The 22,576-nt window shown below is 35.0% G+C and overlaps 1 protein-coding gene across 8 annotated transcripts in view; it reads right to left on the reverse strand.

Annotated features, from left to right (window-relative positions):
* The window catches only part of RBM25 (RNA binding motif protein 25), a 44,442-nt gene extending 22,131 nt beyond the window's left edge, over positions 1 to 22,311 (reverse strand). For 4 of the 8 annotated variants that reach the window (XM_074290093.1, XM_074290090.1, XM_074290092.1 and 1 more), the window contains exons 1-7: positions 22,026 to 22,212; positions 20,699 to 20,868; positions 10,775 to 10,895; positions 6,779 to 6,828; positions 2,616 to 2,783; positions 2,125 to 2,182; positions 569 to 729 (exon numbers count right to left, since the gene is read on the reverse strand). In XM_074290093.1, the coding sequence (XP_074146194.1) occupies positions 569 to 729; positions 2,125 to 2,182; positions 2,616 to 2,783; positions 6,779 to 6,828; positions 10,775 to 10,895; positions 20,699 to 20,701 (561 nt within the window). In that variant the 5' untranslated portion in view covers positions 20,702 to 20,868; positions 22,026 to 22,212. Of the gene's footprint in view, positions 1 to 568; positions 730 to 2,124; positions 2,183 to 2,615; positions 2,784 to 6,778; positions 6,857 to 10,712; positions 10,896 to 20,698; positions 20,869 to 22,025 lie in introns of all 8 variants that reach the window. The other 4 variants (XM_074290094.1, XM_074290091.1, XM_074290089.1 and 1 more) reach the window with 2 other exon arrangements.
* Positions 22,312 to 22,576: the final 265 nt, after the last annotated feature.

Genomic DNA, 22,576 nt, shown 5'->3' on the forward strand with positions numbered 1-22,576 from the left:
CCCCCTATCTTCAAGTAAAATCCTCCATTCAATACCCCCACTTCTTAGGGTACCTTTAAATGCCCTTGAATAGGTCTTCCACCTACTTACCTGGTAAGGTTGATAATTTAAGTCAGACAAGTAGCAGTAATAATAAGTATAAATAACAACTACAGCAATTCACATTTTTAGAACCTTGTACTTCTAAAAGGGGAGGACCAATTCCTTCTAATTGTGTAGATTTAATTATAATTCGTACTTACTTACAAGGATGTCTTATTGAATTAGTTCTGTTTGGAATAGTCTGTACCAATTTTTCTCTGGAAAGTTAACACTGTCCAGCCTCCCCTTCCTACCTTCATCCCAACCTGGAACAAGCAAACCAAAAGTCGTCCACCCACTAAGGATGGATACAATATTTAAAATATCTGCATACTTTTTTTTTTTTTTTTACAAGTATGTATTTTGGTCATAACTATAGATAGATCAATATGACCTATTGAAGCCCTACATAAGAATTTCAAGAAAAGAAACATTTTACTCCAAACAGGACAGCTGACCTACTGGAGTGACTCACTGAGACACATACCCCATTGGACGCTTTCCTCTTCGCTTTCCATTCATCTAACTGTGCCTTAGTCTTCGCATCAACTTTAACTAGGAGCTTCTTCTCACCAATCTGAAGATCATGTAATAACCGAAGGGCACGGAGGGTAGATTCAGGCTCTTTATATTCACAGAACCCAAAGGCTAACAATGGATATAAAGGAATACACGAAAATATCAATGCATTAATGAATACCTTTTCTTTTAAAAGAGTATTATAAATAATTAAAGCAAACTCATTATGGGCATATGCTCACACTCTTACAAGTCCCTTTTATGGACTTTTCACTTTTTATTAGCACTTCCCCCCAAAAGGAAGGGGGTAGAGGGAAAGAAGAAACTCAAATCAGATGATTTACTATGTTAACCACTGATAAAATTATAGTTGGAAGCAGAATTTAATGACTAAAATGAGGGTTTGATTTCACTTATGGATTTTAATTCATAATATCCCTGTTTCCCACATTATTATTAATAATTGAGGGCTAACCGAAGTTTAAACATAAGAAAAACATTTTCAATTGGGAAAAAAAAATGAAGTAAAAAAACTGTTAAAAATGCTCATTGAGAAAGGGGAAAATTTTCTATATATTTTTTAAAAAGTTCTTTTCAGCAGTGAGATAATTCAGGCCAGTTCCAATGGTCTTGTGATAGAGAGAGCCATCTGAATCCAGAAAGGACTGTGGGGACTGAATTAATCACAACATAGTATTTTTACTGTTTTTGTTGTTGTTTGCTTGCATTTTTTTTTCTCATTTTTCTCCCTTTTGGTCTGATTTTTCTTGTGCAGCATAATTATGGAAACATCTATAGAAGAATTGCACAAGTTTAACACATATTGGATTACTTGTGATCTAGGAAAAGGGGTGGAGGAAGAGAGGGAGAAAAAAGAAACCACAACAAAAAGTTTTGCAAGGGTGAATTAAAATCTTTGCATATGTTTTAAAAATAAAAAAGCTTTAAAAAAAGAAAATAAGGTAAAATGAAAAAATTTGATTAAAAACAAAGAGTATTTACTATTTCCTCAATTTCTTGAGCTTCATGGGATTTAAAAAAAAAAAAGATAAATTTCTTTTTGCTGGTAGAACAACTTTACTATCACTAAAACACTTGAGTAGCAAATAAAAGAGCTCTTATATGGTTAGATTTCCTCTGAAAAGTACAAAGAGACAACTGGTTCACTTTTCGTGTATTCCAGAGCACCAAGAAACTCTGGCTGCTACTTATCTTCTTCAATAGTTCGATCCTGATCATGAAAACCCTTTTCAAACCTACCAATGCTTAACAACTTTCTGATACAAGAAGAAAAATACCAAAATAAAACACAAAAATAATAAATAGATCTTTTGTTTTGTCTTTTTCTTTTGCCTCCCTCTACCTGGATGTAATCACTTTCCCTTTAGTTACTCCCTTCCCAACCACAAGCCAAAGAGGAAAATTCCTATAGAGAATTATATCTATCCAGCATATTAAAGAAGTGAATTAGTCATTTAACTTATAACAAAGGCAAAAAAAAAAAAAAAAAAAAAAATCATCTACCTTGAAGTTTTCCAGATGCACCTTGAACTCTCTTCCAGCTCAAAACTAAACCACATTTCTTTATTTAAAAAGAGAAATAAAATTTGTAACATTAGATTTTTAATGCAAAAAAGTTTATATAATCAAACTAAAATAAAGAAAAACAAGAAAAAGGTACAAAGACTTCCTTTTCAGAAAAGTAAAAACTAAAAATTTTAAATTAATGTTGCATTTAATTATTAAAACTGTTTAGAAGTATGACATAAAAACTAAACAACTACACATCATTTTCAAGAATAAGGTATTGGGAAAAAAAAAAAAAAAACTAATCTAAAGAAAACTGATATCCCATTTCTGTGATACAATCTATGAGACCATGCATTAATCTTTCTCTAAGTCTCTATAATATGGTAATCAAAGTTATACTACCTATATCACAAACTTGTGAGGATGAATTGAGTATATAAATGGTTCATAAATATAAGCTCTAACTATTAGAGCTTACAACTTACAGCTAGAAGCTGCCTAATGAGCATATCAGAAGCTTTCTCAGAAATGTTGCCAACAAAAACTGTAGTTGTGGGTCCACTGTTTTCATCATTTTCTTTGTTCTTTAGGCCTGGATGATCTTTTCTGGCTCCCAAATGCTTTCCAACCATCGACACAGTGGGTACTAAAACCTAAAGAAGGAAAAAGAAACAATAAAATGTAGTGTTGTCCTTTCAAACAACTGTTAGCCAGTTAAACACAAAGTAAAAGCTTCAGCAGTATAAATTTACAATATAAACAATTCACTTTTTATAGTTATCATTAATTACTGTTTTATAATAAGGTAATGTCCTCCTAAAACCTCTATGGAATGTTTATTCCATTTTTCATTAAACCAAGCATGTTATTTTCAACAGAAGTTGTATATACCTCTAATTTTAAATTCTGATCCTCCCCCAAAAAGAAGTACAAGAATTTTTTTTTTTCTCAAAATTTCCTATTAGTTCAGAAAGAGAAACCAATGATTCATCAAACAGCAGATCAATTCAGGAGAATTCAGGAGTTTAATTGGAACAATACAAGCAGTTCGTGAGTTTAAATTGAACCCAGATTCACAAAAAGGATTGGTGCAGGTCAGGTCCCTGCCTCATAGCAGCATTCCCACTGACAGCTTAAATCCCTTTAAATTTGAATCCTTTGCAGGGGAGCACTTGGGGATTTTAGAGAATCTCTAACTTCAGAAGTGGAAGGGAGAAGATACAAAAACAAAAAGCAAAAACAGATCAAGGGATCAAACTGCAGAACTTATTGTGTTTAGTTCCCCCTCCACCTTCCATTGCCTAAAATTCTAGGAATCAATCATCTCTTATAGAAATGTATAGATTTGTATCAACTGGGAGAATTAAAGGATACTCAATATATCAGTTACTTTACATATCTGTGGATTAATTTAGACTACTTTCCTTTAACACTGATATCTAAAATGACAATAATGCTTGCATTACTTATTTTATAATGGTGCAGTGAAGAAAGCACTTTATAAAACCTTAAAACACACATAAATATGAGGTATTAACACATGAACTGGACTGAGAATGCAAACTAATTAGGAGAGAAGAAAAGGTGTATACAATTCTGGAGTTTGTAAAAAGGTATATTTTTAGAGAATGGAGAAGCCTGGGTAGGATGCCACAGTTTAGGCCAGTATGAAAATACTGAGCACATGAATAAGCAGGGAAAAGTATTTACAAGGAGGAATGTGAGGGTACAAAAAGAAAACCTTAATCTATTCTAATATTGCCTTGAGCTGATTCTATGCTCAGAAAAAAATGAAACCCTTATTGAACATTTCTTCTCCCAGGATTCATATTATTGTTAGTACTACAAGCCTGGTAACTGTCATAAGCTATTAAGCTGGCTCAGGAACCTAACCATCACTTACAATATCTCTTTAGGAATATGTGACCCAAGTTCCAAGCAAGTCACTTAAAAATTAACTTTTGAATATAATTCAGACACATAAATTAGAAACTAATGGTACACATGATTTCTTATTATTCATGTTAATATGAAGATTTGTTCCAAGAAGTGAATAGTTTAAAACTGTAGCAAACTGCTTAATAGAGGAGCTTTCCATATCAACTTACAGAAATACATAAAACAATATTCATGAGTGAAAGGAAAATAATGAAGTCAAAATCCTTTCTAGCAATGATTTACCTAAGAATTTTAAAGGAAAATGGGATGGTGGGCATATAATATATTTGTTCAATCAATGCTTAAACCTGAAAAAAGTAAAATAGGTACTGAGGAAAGGAAAAAAGCAAAAGGGACAGTACAAAATTATCATCAATACTCCTATAGTACCAAAATGAATAGGATTCTATTTTTTTCCATTAGGAAAATTCAAATTAATCAATTTCTCCTTTATAAAACATAAATTATTACTGATTGATAAAACATTACTACATATTCTTTACAACTCAGACATGGGTTTTCATTTTTAGACGATATCATTATACATTTTAAAGTATTGACTTTTTTTTTTAATCTAAGTTAATTATTGATACCTCTGACCAGGCTTCTATCAAGGAAGATACTCTATTGAGAGCCAGCATAGTGAGAACCAGCAAAGAATGCTGGGATCTGAAGACCTACAATAAAAGCCCAGCTGAGCCAATTTATTAGCCATATAAACTTGGAAGACACTGAATTTGATATCCAAGAGCTTAGGTTTAAAACCCAGCTTCTCTACTTACTCAGCTGTCTTGGCAAGACACTTAATCTCTTTGGGCCTCTGTTTCCTGATCTGTAAAACGAGAGGCTGGACTAAATAAGGTGACTTCTAGCTCTAAATCTACCAACCTATGAATTTAAATCACTTCACCATTCTTAGCCTCAGTTTCCTTATCTGTAAAATGAAGAGAATAATGTTCATACTACTCCATAGTTCATAGGACTGTGGCAAAGGAACTGCTTTGGAAACTGAAGCACTCTATAACCAGGAGCTAGAATTATACCTCTAACTTGCAGGAATTTGCACTGCCACAATTTATACTAAATTATGAGTAAATGAACCTAGTGCGCTAAGGAAATCCTAGATCCACAATTCTTAGGGAATCAGATTTTTTCCAGAAGATGTCACCTATGGCACACAAACTCTCCTTATCCCTTTTTCCCTTACCCATTTCCTCTCTGGAGGCTGATATCTAGTCAGTGAGGAGAAAAAAGAAAACAACTATCCTTTCACTTAAGCCAAGGTGGATAGGTTATGAGAAATTTTATCTTCACATAGTTGAGATGCTTTGAGGGAATAGGAAATGTTTATACTTAGGGCAAGGGAACAGTGGTAAAGATGAACAATTTTGGAATATGGAACTCAATGGAAAAAGTAAAGTCTGAGCTGGGACAATAAATTTGGAGGGGGAGGAGGGGAAGGTAAAGGGGAGGTGAATGTGTGCTTTGGATAACCAAGGACTTGCAAGAAGACAATAGATTTCTAGGGAAAAGGAAAGGGAAAGAAGGAGAGACAGATAAGCACAATGGAAGTTAAGAGAAATGTTTGTTTGTTTTTCTGAGGCTGGGGTTAAGTGACTTGCCCAGGGTCACACAGCTAGGAAGTGTTAAGTGTCTGAGACCAGATTTGAACTAGGGGCCTCCTGAATTCAGGGCTGGTGCTCTATCCACTGCACCACTTAGCTGCCCCGAAAAGAGAAATGTTGAACAGCATTCAAGACAAAACTTTCATTTCAATTTCTTGGGAGTTTTGTGCAATAGGATCCTCCCATCCACAGCTGCACTTCCAAGTGTGAAGTAAGAAAAGGCTGAGAGCACACAATAGGTGTCTACAGGAGTATTTTATACAAATGCATTAACTAGCATTTACAACTTGGCATCTGGACGGTGCAATGCTGGATTTAAAAAAAAAAAAATCAGAAAAAAGTCTGAGTTCAAACCTTGAATTTGCTTTAAATTTTAAAAACTTACTTAGCTTTATGACCCTAGGCAAATCCCTTAACCTCTTTCAGACAGTTTTCATACCTGTAAAATGGGGATAACTAGCAACTATTTCATAGGGTTCGTAAAGATTAAATACTGCACACAAATCTACAGACCTTAAAGTGCTACATAAAAGTGAACTATTATTATATAATTCTCCCCCCCCCCCCCCCCGTGAGGTTAAGTGACTTGCCCAGGGTCACACAGCTAGGAAGTGTTAAGTATCTGAGACCAGATTTGAACTGGGGGCCTCCTGAATTCAAGGCTGGTGCTCTATCCACTGCGCCACCTAGCTGCCCCCTTATTATATAATTTAAACACAAATTATGCCTACTTAAATAACTTGATACAAACAAATGACAGATTTCAGTTAAGAATTCTAATTCTTTATTCAAATAAAATTTTAAATGTTATCTTGTGTTTTTGTCCTTGCCTAAATTTCCCTTTGAAATCATCTCCCTTCCCCCCCCCCAGCCATATCATGACAGATTTTTTTTTAAAGAAAAAGGAAGAGAAAAAAAAAAGACATTATATATGCACATCTATATATATACACACACACCTAACAATATTGATTGTAGTAATTATACATGACAATTATTTTTTAAAGTATGTGTAAGCACAACAAAAATCAACCTTAAATTTTTTTAAAAAGGTACTCTCTTACTCCTCCTTAAATAATACTTACAGTTGGAGCAGGTGTCATAATGCTCATTGGTACAGGAATCATTGGGGTCCCTTAAAAAAAGAGGAGAAAGTATTATATCTACAAAATTCTTAGAAACTGAAATCTTATCTTTTACATGCAATGAAGGTATCACTCAGAAAATTGTCACACTACTAAAATTCTATATATTGTTTGAAATATAACTAATGAAAAGGCAGCAGTCATACAAATGCTATCATTTTTAATGCAAGTTACCACCAGGCAAATCCAAATGGCATTACATGCAGCAATGTTAAAGCAAGCAGTTTTACAACATGCACAGTTTTCTTTGTAGTAATTGAATGAAATTCAGCATTTTACTGTCAATTTACCAGGTTCAGCAAAGCCCCCAAAACTAATGTTTGATTAAATCAATCTACTTCATAAATGTGGACTCACCTATGTGTTAAAAATACTTATAGAATTTTTTTAAATTAAAAAAAAAAAAAGAGGCCACTGAGAAATTAATTTGGACTGCCTAAAGAATATAGTATACAGTTATCAAGGAAAAAAAAAAAAATCAAGCAAAAGACTAAAGATTAGTCTAAAAGCCATTAATGAAAAAGAAAACCTTAGATTTTGCTATGTTTAAGACATTTTTAAGCCTACAAAAGTTATGACAAATCAAGTCAATTAACTAACAGACTAACATTCATAAAGAATCAACAAATTCTGTGTATTGACATTTCTGTTCTTAATTTATTATTTTAAGTGATGCCTGCTAGCTTTAATTAGGGACTACTGATAAATCAAAGTAGTTTTAATTAGGTCTAGCACACAATAAATTGTTCCACAGGCTAATTTTTAAAACCATCCACTTGGCAAGCCATCAAGTTAACCATACTCTAAATCTGCAATAAATACAAAATGTAATACAATGACCAATACTGGTTTCAAAGAATAAATTATGAAACATTAGGAGAAATTGGAGAGGGGTGGGAATGCAGTGAGTATCTAAAAATGTTTAATGTTACTAACACTGAAAGAGGGTTACAGAGTAGTTTGTCGTAGTGATTTTTTGTTGTTGTTATAAAGGAGAGAAAAGAGGGGTTAAACTGAAAATTGTTTTGGCACAAAAAAACAAGGCAACAGTAAGACTTTAAATCTAATTTCAGGAAGGTTTAAAAAAATACTGTTTCTAAAAAATCTTAAAAGCCTTCACTTTGACCATTTATACCAAGGATTATGGATTAAGGATTATATTAAGGATTCACTTCCGTCTGAGCTTGGTGCAAATTGTTGTATTATGTTTATCAATGCAATTAGAAATTAAGATATAGAAAAAAGACTATGTTCACTTAAGTTAATACATTTTATTAAAAAATAATATATTTTATTAATCCATTTTATAAAAATGTTAGTGCATTTCAAAAGTATGACTTAAAAATTCATGAAATAAAGTAGGTTTTATGATTTATTTAAAAATTTTCCAAACAAAACTCCCAAATGAGACCAACTTTTGCACTGAAATTTATCTTAAGCTCCCCAATTAAAAACATATAAGAAAGCACAAAAAAAAAAAAAAAAAGCAAAAGAATTGCTTTAAATCCCAAGATTTTAAACATTATTCTTTCAAAAACATGTAAGCATCATACTTAATCATGTCATAAAATACAAAATGTCATCAGACAGAAGAAAAAAGGTCAGATTTCCTCTTTTTTTAATAATTTAGAAATATTAAGGGTCTATGCCTCCCCCCCCAAAGAACCTACTAATTTCATTTGAAACAAAATTTAATAATTAAAAGAAATTGTGCCTACTTCTCAAGTACAACTTCAATACGTTAAGAAATTTCAACTAAATATTCTATACCTTCTGTATATGTGTTAAACTAGATCAATTATTAGTGTTTTATGCTGATTGTACATGTCAAATCAGGTACTACAGTTTTGATTTATACTAATTTAGTATATTAGTTTTCCACATTTTTATTATTAATTAGGAATACAGCAAATACTGATAATAACTATACAGAGACCATTTAAGTAAAATTTGTTTCCCAGAAGAAATGATTATTGTCCCCTTGGAATTGGAAGTGTAACAGAATTACTACTACCTAAATGAAATAAGAATGACTTAACTTTATTGGATTTGGATTGGACATCTGGTTTGGGAGTATGCTGACCCATAGTATAAGAAAATAAAGTTAAATTTTTTTTTCCCTTGGAAAAAAAAAAAAAACATGCCCTACTTACCTTCTATCTCCCTTTTTAAATTGGTATTGTGTTCATCAGAAAAATACATTACACTTAATATTTTTCCTCATCATCTCAAAGAGATTTAAAATTTCTCATTTGCATTAAAAAAAACACTATAAGATATAGAATGAATATTCACCTAAGCCAGGGATACTTAAAGAGACTAATTCCCCAAGGGTCACCTTTCTATGATTCTGAACACTCAGGCTGAAAATTACATCCAGAAAGCCCTAATTCTCAATATGTATGCATCTTCACAAAGTGATCCAGAAGAATATTAATATTAAATATACCTCCAGTACAAAGTTTTATTTAAGACATTATGATTAGATCCTTCATTAAACCATCCAGTAAAGTTTGGTCAGAAAGAACTATTTTAATTACTAATTAGGAGGTCCCTAAAGTGTTTACTGTCTCAATCATCCTATTTACCATAACCTTTCTTTTCCCCTTTAGATCTTCAAACATTCCTACCTTACCATATCCTTCAGATTTTCCGATTCCAAATCTATTGATGAAATGGAATGATTGTTGTTGATTTGAAATTTAGGTTAGTGAAAAAAAGTTAGGTGATAAAACATGTGTTTTCTAGTTGTATGATGCTGGGAAAACTCCTGCTTAGTTTTCCACTTTTTTTCTCAAGAATGAGGAACTAAAACTAAATAAATTTGTACAACTGAATATAACACTATTGACTCCATGTTTAATGTTAATTTCTGATACTGAATATCACCTTCATTTATTATTAGACTAACAAATTTTATTTCCTTGGGAACAGAAAGCATGTATAAGAAGATTGGCCTAAAAGGAACTGATAATAAGTTAAGAAGATTATCTTCCAGGAGTAGTTTATGTTCAGATTGGAAAAGTATAAGTTGTTGCTTAACATACTGGTCATCTAATGGATCACGTAAGTGTATGTGAGGATTACAACACAATTCAGTTACACATACGTAAATGAGTTGACTTCCAGAGTCTGGTTTCCAAAAGAGACAATACTAACTTCTAACACATAGACACATAGATATAAGAGTTCAAATATTCAGTTAAGGTTCGAATCTGCTTCCTCCTGCCCCAATTTTAACAGATCAGGCTTAACCTGTGTGGCTTTCTAAGAGAAGGTACATAATTGCTGAATCTGAGATTTGCAGAGCTTCTAACACCAAATCATGTTGTACTTGCTTTGTGAATATAGGTATCAAGTTACAATATCAGTTTGCTAAGCAACAGAGCTGTCAATGAAACAGATATTCACAAGGAAACTCTGTAAAATTCCAACTTAAGAAATTAGAACATAATTTAAAGCCTCTCTAAAAAGTTGAGATAACTAGTCATTATAAAGAAATTAGAATAACTTCAAAACTAGGTCTGTGTGGGAAGGAACTGTATCCAATTAAATTCTTTGTTTTTCAATTATCCAATAAAATATACTACCTAAACACTAACTTTACGCAAGTAAGTAGAGAAAGCTCTCATGCATTTTAAAAAAAGTCTTAATTATAAACTACTTTTTATCTTACTGCCAGGGTCTGGAGTAGTTATCTAAAATATGACACAATGAGCCTTTAACTTCTTAAAATTTATGATAAAATTATGTTCTAGAAGAGGTTAAAAAGCCCACACACTTTTTTGATAAACTCTCTAACAGTCTGGCTTAATATAAATACCACAAAACTTTCAAAATCAGCACGTTCAAATAAGAAATTTGAGTTTGACACTCCAGAAAGTATTGGTTCTAAAATGATCACAAAAATATTCCACAACAACAGAACCGGCTTACCTGGAGGCACAGGTGGAGGAAATCCAGGAAACTGTGGGGGTGGGATACCTGGTGGGAGAGCCGGGATTCCCATAGGAGGTCGATTCAAGTGAGGAGGGAAAGACATTCTGACTGGAGAAATCTTAAAAAAAAATAAAAATAAATAAAAATCTCAAAATACTTGTAACTATTTTTCCTCATATTCCATTAACATTTATTATTCCAAAGTCACCTTAAATGTGTCAGTAAATGATGTTTTTTTTTTTGTCTTTTCATCTTAATACTTTTCTAAAACATTAGTATATATTCTAAGCTCAAGATCAAGAAGAAAAAATATTCCAGAATTTCAAACACAATCAATTAGGTAAAACTTTAAATCTGATTCGAATCAAAAATTCATAGCCTTAAAAATTTCTTTTTTCAGTTGGTCATTCAGTAACTGATAAACCTATGTGGAAAACAAGAATGGATGAGAACACTGGATTTGGGACTCAGAAAACTCTGAACTTGAACCTAGCCTGAGACTCTAGGGAAATGATATAATTGCTCAGTATGTTTCCTCATCTATAAAATAGTGCCAAAAATAAGACTTACTACCTCCTAGGTCTATATGAAGCCAAATGAAATAATATTTATAAAGAACTTAGCACAGTGCCTGGGACACAGTAAGGGCTATATATAAAATGTAAACTATCATAATTTCATGCAGCCTCAGTTTCTATAACTGTAAAATAGCATCTATTTCAGAGGATTATGAGAATTAAATGAAATAATATATGTCAAGAACTGTGTAATCCTTCATGTGCTATACAAGTACTATTATTATTATTTACAGGCCTAATTTTTTTTAACCTATCAAGTAGTTATTCCTATCCCTAATTAAAATTTACAAAGGTTTCCTGCTCATATTTGAGTTCAACTGGATGGCCCTTCTAAGATTTACTAGATATGCCTAGGTCACTAACACTGCTTCAGATGTAATATCACTGTGTCTGCTACTTATTACCAGTGTGACCTTGGACAGGTCCGTAAACTGCCTGAGTTTCAGGTTCCTCAGCTGTAACAAAGTGGGATAACCTGTAGCATCTATTCTCTGGCTCTAAAGTGATCCCTATGTATTATTTCAACAACTCTAAGCTTTCATGAATTTTTTTCTTAAAAGCAGGGCCTAATGATAACTGTGGAAATTATATAATGCACATGTTTAACATATATTGGCTTATTTGCTATCTAAGGGAAGGAGAAAAATTTGAAACAAGGCTTTTGCAAGGATGAATGTGGAAAACTATCTTTGCATATATGTTGAAAATAAAAACATTATTTAAAAATTTAAAAAGCATATATGCACTTTTAATAAAGTAAACATAAGAACCAAAAACATTTTAAAGTACAAAGATAAAAGTTCCTATTTTCTTATTTCACTCAGGAGACAGAACTACTGGGAAAGGATTAAAAAACAAAGCTGAGGGGTTACAAGAAAGCGGCTTTGTAGCTTAACACATACTGTTGGTTGCAAAAAATATATTTTGGTCCTGCTAAAGTGTTTTGACCATCAAGAAGAATTTAGGATAGATATTTATGAAAAATTTTCTATTAAAACTACATGGACATTTATAGTGTAAGAAAATTTGAGATAAAGGAAAAAAATGTAATTTTCATTTGGAACTACCACTTTTCCTAGAACTCTGGTCAATCACATTTTATTCCAATTTATTTTTGTTTGGAAAGTTTGGAAAACAGCAGTTACTTCACAGACACACACATGAACACACACACACACTCACACACACACACACACACACACACTTTTTTAAAAATCTGAATTTTGGTACATAGTTCTAAACTTTTTCTACAGGCAAAGCTGATATCTAAACAATTTCTTATTGGATGCCCCTGCTATAGGTACCTCTCATTTAAAAATGGTTGTTACTGAAATAGCTATAAAATAAATTACTTTGATCTTCCCAACAATATTTTAATAACTCCTGGCATTATCAATATTTTCTCAGCTCCTAGTCAGGGAAAAAAAAAAAAGTATAGTCATCTTTTAATTTAGTACAAAATATAGGAATAGAATTTATCAAATCTTTCTAAAAATTAAAAGTAACAAATCACTTAAGACTTTTCCCTTCAACTTTCAATACAAATTACACTAAAAAAGATTTTCTTTTTCTTGGTGTTTAGATTATAATTCATGTTAAGATTTTTTTCATGTCTCATTATTACTTAAGCAAGTAGTTTCTTTTTGGAAATCATATCTCTATGCCTTTAGTCGTTTTTCTCCCTGAAACATTATGCTTTTAACATATATATATTTGTTTGTTTATTGGGAGGGAAAGAGGGTGGAAGGGAACACTTCTGGGAACTGCAGAAAAAAATGATTCCCCTTACCTAAGGCAAATCTGGAATTTAAGCGATATTTCATTTCACAAGAAGATTTTCTAAGAGAACAGCCAACAAATAGCCTCTTCTAAGAGGACTTGCAGATTATCTCATAAGGAGAAAGTTCAAGGCTGGAAATAGTAGGAAAATGAAACAAACGGGATACCTTGGTTCCTTTGGCATTTTTATGAAAATTTATTTTTATTTCAATTAGTTTTGTTATGAATTTATGAAAACCATTAATCTCAAAGTATTTGTTTCAAAATCTTAAAAAGCAGAAGGCAATCATCTATTTCAAAAAAAAAAATTTTTTTTTTAAATTTTGGGCTCTGACAAAACTAAGTTTGAAGTCATGAAAAAGATTAAGAATATATTATCCCACAAAGCATATTCATTATCTGTAATAAAAAGAAAAGTTACTCATATAGTCAAAGTACCTTTTGAGCTTAAATTTCGTTTTTAGTAAAGCATTAATGCTAAATTTGATATCAATTAGTTCCCACAAAAGAATATTATAATAGACTCAGCATTAATATATCACCTACCAAAATGAAAGCTAATTTATTCCAAGTCAGTCCCTTCAACAAAGGAATATTTACCAAATGTAAAGCACTGTATTGTTACACTGAATGGACAAACACAGACAAATAAAATTTTAAATAAGCTTCCTTGTAAGAAATTGTTTCAGATAAGAGAGATAATATGTTTCTGGAAAATAAAATGTTTGTCTACTCAGACAAACATAAGACAAGAGTTTCTGCCCTCAAAAGAGCTTTATGTAAAATTTCTGAAAATTTGCAAAGCGTTTTACAATTAATCCTCATAAAAATCCACGGAAGTAGGTGGTGTTATTACTTCTATTTTTACAGTGAAGAAACAGACAGATAGCAATTAAGTGACTTGCCCAGAGTCACACAATAAATGTCTGAAGCTGCATTTAAATGCATCTTCTTGACTCCATTGTATCACCTTACTGGCCTTTATATGGTCAAGTAAACTAGCTGTGGTGCCTGCTAGACACCAAAGTATTCTCTCGAACCTGTGTTAAAGATATAGCTGCAGAATAAACTACAGACTAAAAAATAAAAAAAGATAGTATTTCATCCTATGATAAATGTAATAAAACAGTATTTAGCATTGAGCATTCAACATCATGATCTTTTACCAGAGATTTTCCAAATACTCCCCCCAAATATTTTATCTAGAAGGATATTAGTATAATGACAATTTAAAATAAGCTTTCTTGTAATAAACTGCTGAAGAGATGAGAGATGTATATTTCTGGAAAAAAACCTAATAAAACCTCTATTTCAAAATATGCTAAAACTTGTCAAGTTTGGTGAATATTAAGTGATTTAAATTATCTAAAGAAATAAAAATTACAGAAATTTCTTTGTATGCCAAGATTAAATATGACAATCTTTAAAACTCCTTGTATCTTTCTTCCTTAAAAAAAGGAAAGCACTGCACATTTGAACAATTAATTCTTGTATTTCACAGGTCACGTAAGTAAATCTTGAAAGCAAACTGCTGAAGATAAGACTCATTACTGACACACAACTGGTGTATCAGGAAAATAATTTGGAATTATGCTTAAAAAAAATAAACAAATTTGACATAACATCCAAATGCTCTGACCAGAGCTTATTATTTGTGCAGTGCCTAGCCCCCCTTAAGGTGCTTAATAAATGTTTGAGGACTTAACTCAGAGAGCCAGTTATCAGGCATATACTACAAGCAGCGCAGAAGTGGACACAGTTAATGTCCATCAATTGGAAAAAAAAGATAAATTGTGGCATATGAATGTAATGGAATATTAGTGCAACATAAGAAATTATAAATATTGGCAATTCAGAGAAACATGCACACACCCAGATGAATTAAGCACAAAGGTAGACAAGATATATAGGCACATACATAAATATATCTATATCTAGATATATGCAGATAGTTTTTACTATAATAATGGAAATGGAAATAACATTAAAAAAGAAAGAAATCAAACATCTAATCAGACGGACCAAGCTTAGCTCTGAAAGAGAGGAAAATATATAACTCCCTTCCAGGTCTTTGGGTAGGAGATTATGGATATGAAACAATGAAAGCAAGCTACTGTCAAACATGGTTGATATGTTTAGTTTTACAAATTGCTTTTTAAAAATTCCTTCTTACAAGGGCTGGACAAGAAAAGGAGGAGTAATAGAATTTGAAATGACAGTGATATAAAAATGAAAGTGAGGGGGAAAAAGTCTATATGCTTTAACTCAAAGACCACAGTACTAAAAATACATCTTTTGAGATCAATGACAGAAAGGTGTCATCATATGGAGGCAGAGACAGATATATGCAAATAACATTCATAATAGCCCTTTTAATTTTTTCTTTAGTATTAAAAGTGTGTTTAAATGTTTTCCTTTATTTTTAAATTAGCTTTTTATTTGTAAAATATATATGTATAATTTTTGATTCTACAAAACCCCGTGTACTAATTTTTCCCTCCCTCCCCCAGTCAGCAACTGATTCAATATATATTAAACATGTGCAATTCCTCTATACATTTCCACAAATCTCATGCTGCACAAGAAAAAAACAAATCTAAAAGGGGGGAAAAAAATGAGAAAGAAAACAAAATGCAAGCAAACAACAAAAATAAAAATGCTATGTTGTGGTCCACAGTCAGTTCCCACAATCCTCTCTAGGTACAGATGTCTTTCTTCATCACAAAACCATTGGAACTGGCCTGAATCACCTCATTGTTGATGAGTCATGTCCATCAGAATTGATCATCATATAGTATTGTTGTTGAAGTATATAAAGATCTCCTGGTTCTAATCACTTCACTTCGCATCAGTTCACGTAAGTCTCTCCAGGCCTCTCTGAAATCATCCCGATCATTTTTTATAGAACAATATTCCATAACATTCATCTACTATAACTTATTCAGCCATTTTCCAACTGATGGACATCCATTCATTTCCAGTTTCTCATCACTCCAAAAAGGGCTGCCACAAACATTTTTGCACATGTGAATCCCTTTCCCTCCTTTAAGATTTCTCTGGGATAAAAGTCCAGTAAAAATACCGCTAAATCAAAGGGTATGCCCAGTTTGATAGCCCTTTGGGCATATTTCCAAATTGCTCTCCAGAATGGTTGGATCTGTTCACAACTCCAGCATAATAGCCCTTTTTTAGGTATCAAAGAATAGGAAACAAAGTAGGGTAAAGACAGCTAAAATCTCCTCTGAGAGGTGCCCAAATCAGATTCAAGTCTAACTAGGAAATGTATGACAAAATAAAAATCCAACAGAACACAGATAATAATAATCTAAATGTTGTCTAAATCAACATGCAATCTGCCAGATTCTAAAGTGGTATTAAATTCAAATGGGGAGTGGGGGCAAAAGAAAGAAGGGAAAAATGAAAAATATTAAACCATGCATAAGGATCCCTGCTATAGGACATCTACTAGCTTAGAAAACCACATATTAACATTATTTATGCTCAGAAATGACTGATAGAAAAAGGGATTAACTTTTTAAAGGAAAATTAAAGCTAGGGGGCTAGATCACGTATAAGGCTCTATCCTTCTAGTTCCAAATCTGATTGCTCATATCCTTACCTTATCTGGCTTTCAACTTTGTTTAAAGGCACCCTGTAGTAGTGGCTAGAGGGTTGGACCTCAAGTCAGAAGTACTGAATCTATATCTAGTAGCTGTGTGATCCTGAGCAACTTATAATCTCAGTTTCCTCAACTGTAAAATGGGCATAATAGTACCTACCTCCCAGGACTTGTATCAAAGGAGATAATAGCTGTAAATGCTTAGCTGGATATGTAGTTGCTTGGTTTCTTTCTTTCCTTTCCTTTACTGAAAAAAGCCAAGGCCATTCAACTTCACTATACCCATGCCATACCTCAAAACCTCAACATGTTCACCTGTTCTTTCACACCTTCTTTAATATAGTTACTGGGCCAAGCTGCTAAGAAAACAAACTACTCTTGCTATCCTCACTTATGATCACAGATTTAGAATTGGAAGAAACTGTACAGGTCACCTGGTCCAAGTGCTTCTCTTTACAGATGAATAAATTGAGACCTGGAGGGGTTAAAGGACTTGCCAAAGTTCACACAGGCATTAATTAGCAGAGCTGGGATGTGAATTCAGGTCTTCTGACTTTGAATCCAAAACTCCTTCGAGTGTTCCATACTCAACTCCTCTCTTCCCACTCATACTTGTGAACTCCTTAATCAGGTTTGCTATCCTACTTACTAAAACTGCTCTCTCCATGGTTACCAATGATTTCTTAACTGCTAAATCTGATCCTCTATGAACAGATACGTTCTCAAAGAAATTCAACCTATATTAACTTCAATATCAAACAACAATCCAAATCACTATTAAAAGTAAATTAAAACAACAATAAGATTCTACCTTTCACCCATCAGAATGGCAATGATAAGGAAAGGAAATGATAGATGTTGGAGTAGCTGCATAGAAACAGGCACATAGATGCACTAGCATCATGAAGTGCCCCAAATATTCTAGAAAGCAATTTGGAAATGTGCAACCAAAGTCATCAAAAACTGCATTTGACCCACAGTTTGACAAACTCTGACCCAACAGTAGAGGCCTATACTCCAAAGAGATCAAGAAAAAGGACCCCTTTTAAAAATTATATATATTAAACATACACACATTTAGATGTAATGGCAAAGAATTGGAAGCTAATGGGATTCAGCATTCGGTAAATGGAATAACAAGTTATGGTTTTCAATGTAATGGAATACTGTACCATAAGAACTGACAAAAGAGGCAACTTCAGAGAAATCTGGGAGGACCTGCATAACTAATGCCAAATGAAATGAGCAGAAAGACATTTTATACAATAAGGACACAAGACTTAAAAATTCTGATCAATGAAAGAACCAAGTGCAATTCCAGAGGCTAATGATGAATATGTTACCCACCTCCTAACAGAGATGTGCAATGACATATATTTGTGAACAAAGCCAATGCAGAAATTTGTTTTGCTTGATGATAAGATTCATTAAAGGGGATTTTTTTCAATTTGAGAAAAGAAACAGAAGGGAAAATATTAGAGACAGGTTACCCCACTTCCCTCAAAAAAGAAGAATCACTGAAGTGCTATTTTTTAATGCACAGAAAAGAGAAGGAAAATTCAGAATCAAACACAGATAGGCAAGATAGTTTTGAAAGTTACCTATTGAAGTTGATATCTAGATATTTGATGTTTCTTAAGTTCAGAATAAAAACAAATATATTCAATCCTATTCCTCTTGAAAGTCTCTAAAGCCTATTACATTGTAGATCCTAGACATTCACTCTACCTTTGGTTTCTGTCTATTCAGCAACTGCTTTTCTGCCTCTTTTTTCTATCATCCAACTCTCAGTTCCTAAAGTTCCTTAAAGACTGTTTTGGGTCCTCTCTATTCTCTCCTTTGGTAATCTCACAAGTTCTTATGGTTCCTAGAATGATTCCAAAGTCCTCTCCTACCTCAACTACCTCCTAGACATCACTATAATGTGCTGTTGTCTCCAGAAGCTGCCGATCGCTCTCTGGGAGGAGATCTGCTGTGTCAACTCAAATCTCTCAGACAGATTCTTCTTGAGCCGACTTCCCTTCCTGCAGAGAGCAGCCTCAAGTCTCATCCAGAAAAAACTCCCTCTTTCCTCCAGAGCTGCCCTCTTTTATCCTCCCAGAGAATGGGTGTGGGATAATGCAAGGGCTTCTGGGAAAAATTACTTCAACCAATGAACTTGCTCCTCCTGAGCATGCAAGCTCTTCCCCAGGAATTCACAAGTAAAACTCTCAGTAAAGGCTGGAACTAAAGAATTGTTTAAGTACCGACTTAGCACTTAGTAAGAACCTAAGAACATCATAGTAGGTCTATTTCTAGTTTCTACTCTCTCATTCATCGCCTAACAATGCTGCCAAAATAATTATTGTAAATCAGAAACCTAATCATGTCACTTCATTATTCAAATCATTCAGAGTCCAAATCATTTACCCTTTTCATCTGAAATAAAATTCAAACTCCTCAGTCTGGCATTATAACCTCTATTATCTCAGTCCAATCTGTCTTTCAAGCCTTATTTCACATTTCTCCTTTTCTGTGCACTCTATACTTGAACCAAATTGGAATACTAGTTGTTTGTTCCCCAAATTCAATATATTATCTGTTGTATTTGTGTAAATTATCCCTCACACTCATCTCCAGATCTCAAAATCCATACTGGACGACCCTCAGATCATTTTTGATGCTACTGCTCAAGTTCAGCTGGGCTACCACTTCCTATACAAATAATCCTACCCTTCCCCCTCAAATCACTATTTTTCCCTCCTCAAATTGCCTTGTGTCTGCTTATGTGAACAGACTGAATCTTCTCTCCTGGTTAAACCCTGTTGCCTCTGGGACACTGGCATTTTAGATCAACCTACTTAGCCACTTCCTTTCCCCCCCCCCCCTGAGGCTGGGGTTAAGTGACTTGCCCAGGGTCACACAGCTAGGAAGTGTTAAATGTCTGAGACAGATTTGAACTCGGATCCTCCTGAATTCAAGGCTGGTGCTCTATCCACTGCGTCACCTAGCTGCCCCTTTAGCCACTTCCTAACTTTCAGGTCTTCTCACTCTACTGACCAATTTCCTTTGGAACATCAGATTTTTCACCTTCCATGTCCCAAGTTTGCACTAACTGAAATGCACTCCTTTCTCACAGCAATCCCTCACCACCAACACACACACATAAAATATCTGGTTTTCTTTAAGAGCCACTTTTCACATGAAAGGATTGGGTTGCTCTCATCTTCTAATCCTCTCACTCCTCCTTCACTGCTCCCCCAGATAATCTTCTACCCTACTTTCCTTTATACAATTTTTAAAAAATATACTTATCTCCATACAAGTTTTTCCTAAAAAGCTCATTGAGAAAAAGTAGTATTCCATTTTTGCCTCTCAATCTCCAGAAATTAGCAGAAGTTCCATACATTTAGGTGATACATATAAATTTACTAAGGAAAGGGGAATACTTCATTTTTGACTGTCTCCATGGTCAAGCAAATGAGTAATTACTGAAAAAAATACCAACTAAACTGAAAAAAAAAAGAAAAGAAAAGAAATAATCTCTATCCTTTGCTCCCTCCCCCTGACCAAAAAGCAACATTAACAAGGACAGAAAACCATTAACTAAAATTCAGCAATGATAAATTTCAGTTGTGTAAATAAAGGATGTCAAATTTATTTTTTAAAAGTCTGTTTAGGCTACCAATTGAGTTGTCAAGGATATAATAAAATTATGTTCTTTCTTGGAGATACTTAAGAATAATAAGGTGATAATAAAGTATACTGTAACTGAATGGTAGAAGAAGATAGGACTAGACAACCTAATGAATTCTCCTTGGGGGGAAGCAGAGAGAGGCTTAAATTATCTTTCAATATAACCTTTTAAAAAGTCAAAATGTCAAGATAATGTTTTTAAAAACCCTCCATTGATTATTTTCTATTGAAAGAAGTTCCCCTCCCATGTTAACAACTACTTGATATTACCATGTTTTATTCATATTACTTCATCCTACTGTGGCAGTCAGGTCCAGGAGCTGGTGTAGTGGAAAGAGCAGACAGAGTCAGCAGATCTAGCCTCTAGTCTCAGCTCTGCCACTAACTAGCTGCATGATGTTGGGCAAGCCACTTGCCTCTCTGGGCCTCTGTTTCCTCATCTGTAAAATGAAGAGGTTGGACTAGATGATGTCTAAGGTCCCTTCCAAGTCTAAAATTCTAAGATTCTAAGAAAACAAGCCCAAGAGGTAAGCACTTCTTGGCTTCTGGTGTCCACCTCACACTTTGCCCAAAATTTCCATGTGATATATCTACATTCCACCACTTCAGAACTAGTCTTCTTAGTTGTTTGCAGGTTACCTCCCCGTTAGTCTGTCTGCAAGCTCCTAGAGCAGGGTCTGCCTTTTGCCTCTCTTGGTATCCCCAGGACTTGGCATCGTGCCTGGCACATAGTAGGCACTTAATACTGACTGACACCTATATGTAGATATACATATATTTGCCTTAAATATTTAAAGATGTCACACTAGACTCCTGACCAAAGAAAGGAGACAAGGGAGGTAGTGAGAGGAAAAAAGGGGGAGGAGGTGAGATTTTTTTGGGAAAGGGCAAGGAAGGAGAAAAACCAGGACATTTTGGAGAATGGCAGGTGCCTCGAATGAATGGTAGATAGGATCAAGTTTAAAGGGTAGAACTCTGTCAAATCAAAATCAACTCTGATGGCTCGCCCAAGGTCCTGCTAGGGATCACTGTATGTGTTCGGGGAAAGGAATGAATTGGGGGAGGGAGAAATATTATGCGGAAGGGGGGGACTAAGGGGAGGAGGTGGCAAGATGGGGGGTGGGGTTCAGATCCCTAACTGAGAAACACAGGGAGGGGAGTCCGTTGGTAGCAGCGGGCATACACTTTGCAAGGGCGTGTGTGGGGCAAGTTGACGGGCGGGGGTGAGGAAGAGGGAGAGGAGGGGGAGAACGGGGAGGGGGGGGGAATTGCCTGCCCACCCACCTCCTCGTGGCAGGGCAGCCGGGCCCTCGGCGGCGAGGCCGGGCAGCACCAGGCCAGATGGGCTGCAAAGCGCTGTCAGGAGGCTTAGGGTCTCCACGGGGGCTATGTGGCCCGAGGCGAAGCCGCTAGCTTAAGGTGGTAGAGATAGAGACGACTATCTGGTGCCCGTCTACTCTCCTATCCCCAAGCCATTTCCGACACCCGCCGCCGCCGCCCGCCTTCCTGCCTTCCTGCCCAGGGCCGGGCCCAGCCCGCCTCACTCCTCTCTGTTCAGCTCCCCTCCCCTTCCCTGCGCCCAGCGGAGCCCACTCACCCGCCGCTGAGAAAATGGTACCGTCTTTGCGGCCTCTAGGGCTCCGAATTACGAGTGGCCGCGACCGGTCCTGAGGTTTCTGCGCGCCGTTCGCCCGTGTGATTGATACCGAGGCGCCGGCCTGTTCGCTTAGGCCGCAGAGCCAGCCGCGCTGCGCGGGGTGCTCTCGGACGTCCTCCGCTAGGCCGGCGTGCACTGCGGCCCAAAAGAATTGGAGGCGGGAACCATAGAGAACAGCGTCTTCAAGAGTCGCCTCCGTTGAGCGGCGTCTCACCACGCAGGAGGCGGATAATCATAGAGAAGTCTGGGAAAGCTAGAAAGACCCGGATCTAGGGGGCGGTAACTTCCGTCTTTCGCCGCCATCTTTGCTTGGGGCCGATTGACGTTTGCGACGGCTTGACGCCATCTTGAGGTCAAGGTGGCTGGAGGGATCAACTGCTGAAAGATTCCCTTTCTATGCGTGACATTGAGCCCTACTTAGGCCGTCGAGTATTTCCGCGAAATTCGGACTCCTTTTCCAAAAGCAGCGCCCAGGGACTCTTTTCCCAAGA

This window comes from Sminthopsis crassicaudata, chromosome 2, assembly GCF_048593235.1.
Source record: "Sminthopsis crassicaudata isolate SCR6 chromosome 2, ASM4859323v1, whole genome shotgun sequence".
NCBI lineage: Eukaryota > Metazoa > Chordata > Mammalia > Dasyuromorphia > Dasyuridae > Sminthopsis > Sminthopsis crassicaudata.